At 49.1% G+C, this 2413-nt stretch overlaps 1 protein-coding gene across 1 annotated transcript in view; it reads left to right on the top strand.

The window, feature by feature from the left end:
* Nucleotides 1-265: 265 nt before the first annotated feature.
* The window catches only part of begain (brain-enriched guanylate kinase-associated), a 30836-nt gene continuing 28688 nt past the window's right edge, over nt 266-2413 (top strand). The window contains exon 1 of the mRNA XM_079852603.1: nt 266-1742. Within this exon, the coding sequence (XP_079708729.1) occupies nt 534-1742 (1209 nt within the window). The 5' untranslated portion in view covers nt 266-533. The remainder of the gene's footprint in view (nt 1743-2413) is intronic.

Raw genomic sequence — 2413 nt, 5'->3', positions numbered from 1 at the left:
TTTACATCTTCACCTCGAATCGTCTTCCTCTCTTCGACTGCACTCGGCTCTGACGCTCCGTTAAACTACATGTAATGAAGCCTTGATCTCCATCATGGGCCAGCCACACTGACCACACAGAGCCAGCTTTAGTCTGCCTCGGTAAACTTCAATGAAAAATCGATTTATGGAACACAAGTTCTGCCCCACATCCCGTCCATCATGTGGCATCATGATCAATGTCCTGCTCTAAAGAGCAACTGACCTGGAAAGTTAACCAGGATTCCTCTTAGACTTTATCAACAGAACACATACGGAGGGATTCTTCGCTATGTGTCCGGCGGAAAAGATTGCGTTATCAGCTTTATTCACCTAATAATCAGTATGTTTTAAAGTCTCTACGTGTTTGTCCTTGCAGAGCAAGTGTTTAAGAAAGTGTGTCAGGAATTGCATGTAGGGCGACGGTCTGAGGGAGGACCGGAGCGCGAGATCCGTCAAAATCTGGCCAGCCCAGATCATCATGCTACAGTTTTCCATGCACTCAAAACTCAAAAATGCAGAACGGCTCATCAAAAACGGGAAGAGGGGTAACGGTCAACGGGACGGCGTCCACCCTGAAGAGGCAGCTACGGCCCAAGACGGCGACCGTCAGGCAGGAGCGCGGATCCTGTTCATCCACGGCCTCTTGTCCCGTGTTCTCCGGATGCGATCTAGACGAAGAGCCGTTGCCTCGCTGTCTGTCAAGCCTTTCCTCACCCACCCTTCATGGTTTCACCTCAATGAAGAGCTCGATCTCCAGCCTGCAAGGATCCTTGCCCAGCCTAAAGGGTTCAGTGACCAGCCTCAAGAGCTTTCCAACATCCTCGGCACTGCAAGGTTCCAGTCTGAGTCTGCGCAGCTCCAGTCCCAGTCTGCGCAGCTCCAGTCCCAGTTTGCACAGCTCCAGTCCCAGTTTGCGCAGTTCCAGTGAGGACGACAGCTGGGACACCAACAGTTGGAGCTCCGGCGCCACCTGTCTCCTGCGCAGCTCCATTAAACAGCACAGCGAGGAGGTTTTTCGGGTGCGTGCGGAATCGGCGAGCCAACCAGGAGGTACGAGCGATTCTGAGACCGGCTACCAGAACTCCGACAGTTGCCCGGGATCGGAGAGCCAGGAGGGAGAGGAGCAGGAGGCGTTAGTCTGCAGGGATTCGGCGTCCTCTTCTGCTTCGGCAGCGTCTACACACTTAGAGCAGAAGATCGAAGAGAAGCTGAAGTTTTCTCATTTTCTGGACGAGGTGACGTGCCGGGTGCTGGACCCCGAGTGTCTGCAAGCTTTCGGTGCGCGTGTCCGTCAGAAGGAGCCGCTTGCCACTTCGTCTCTCCAATGTTTAAATCCAACTCCAGCTTCCGGTTCCCTCTCCTCCAGCCCTTGGTTTGCTTCCAGTAGGGATTCTCTCTGCGACTCCAGGGATGGTTCCGAGCACAAGTGGGCCAAGTGCATGCCGAGCTGCAAGATTCTGGACGCCAGCAAGACCCTGAGAAGGACTCAAGAGGGATCGGGAACATTGGGAAGGACCTACCTAGAGACTGACATCGACCAAGTGAGGAGGGAAGATGAAGTGAGCTCCACACATCCAAGAGACGTGGAGGACAGAACTTTACAGCTGAGTGCTGAATCTTCTCACAGACGCCAGAGTCCAGTTTGTAAGCGTTCAGACGGGGCACCGCGGCCACCGTACCGTTCCACCTCGCTTCCCAGACCCGCCGCGAGCAACATCCTGGTGAGTGTGGGAGAAATCCACCCATAAACCCTCCTGAATCCAGGGCTTTCTTTTCAGTGGCTCCGCACAATTTTTTGAATCTCTAATGAAGTTGATGATTGCTGTATGTTTATCTTGGAACCTGTTTCAAAGTTTGCGTTCTCGAGCCACCAAACACTGTTGTCGCGCAAATGAACGCCAGAACGCATTAAAAGTTTTCTGTTTTCAGTTAAAACGGTGTCATGTAAGCGGATTAGTTAATAACTAATGATCTTTGCAATGGAAGTAAATCAATCAAAAACTAACTTTAGCTGGACAATAACTTTATTCTAGATCTGCTGTAAAGCCTAAACAATCTCTGTTACTGTAATCTCCTGTTATCACTGTAAAGCTGCTTTGAAACAATCTATATTGTTAAAAGCGCTGTATAAATGAAGGAGACTTGAGTTGAGTTTTTACTTTCTGTACTTTCTGATTTTTGTTAATGTTCTCATGAAGTTTTGATAACGTTATTTCTGAAAGTTCTCTGAATGTTCTGAAACAAGTAGCAACACTTAAAAACGTTAGATGAACGTTCAACTAAAGTTCTGAGAATGCTCCCTGTAAGCTGGAAAGTCACCAAATGCAAGTTACTTGTTTTATAAAATAGATCGTCCTTTAAAACAATGTGCAAGGCTCTTATCAAACATTAT

The sequence above is a fragment of the Squalius cephalus genome (genome assembly GCF_949319135.1).
Source record: "Squalius cephalus genome assembly, chromosome: 20".
In the NCBI taxonomy this organism is placed as follows: Eukaryota; Metazoa; Chordata; class Actinopteri; order Cypriniformes; family Leuciscidae; genus Squalius; species Squalius cephalus.
Note: the sequence above shows the minus strand (reverse complement) of the source record. Positions and strands in the feature narration are given on the sequence as shown.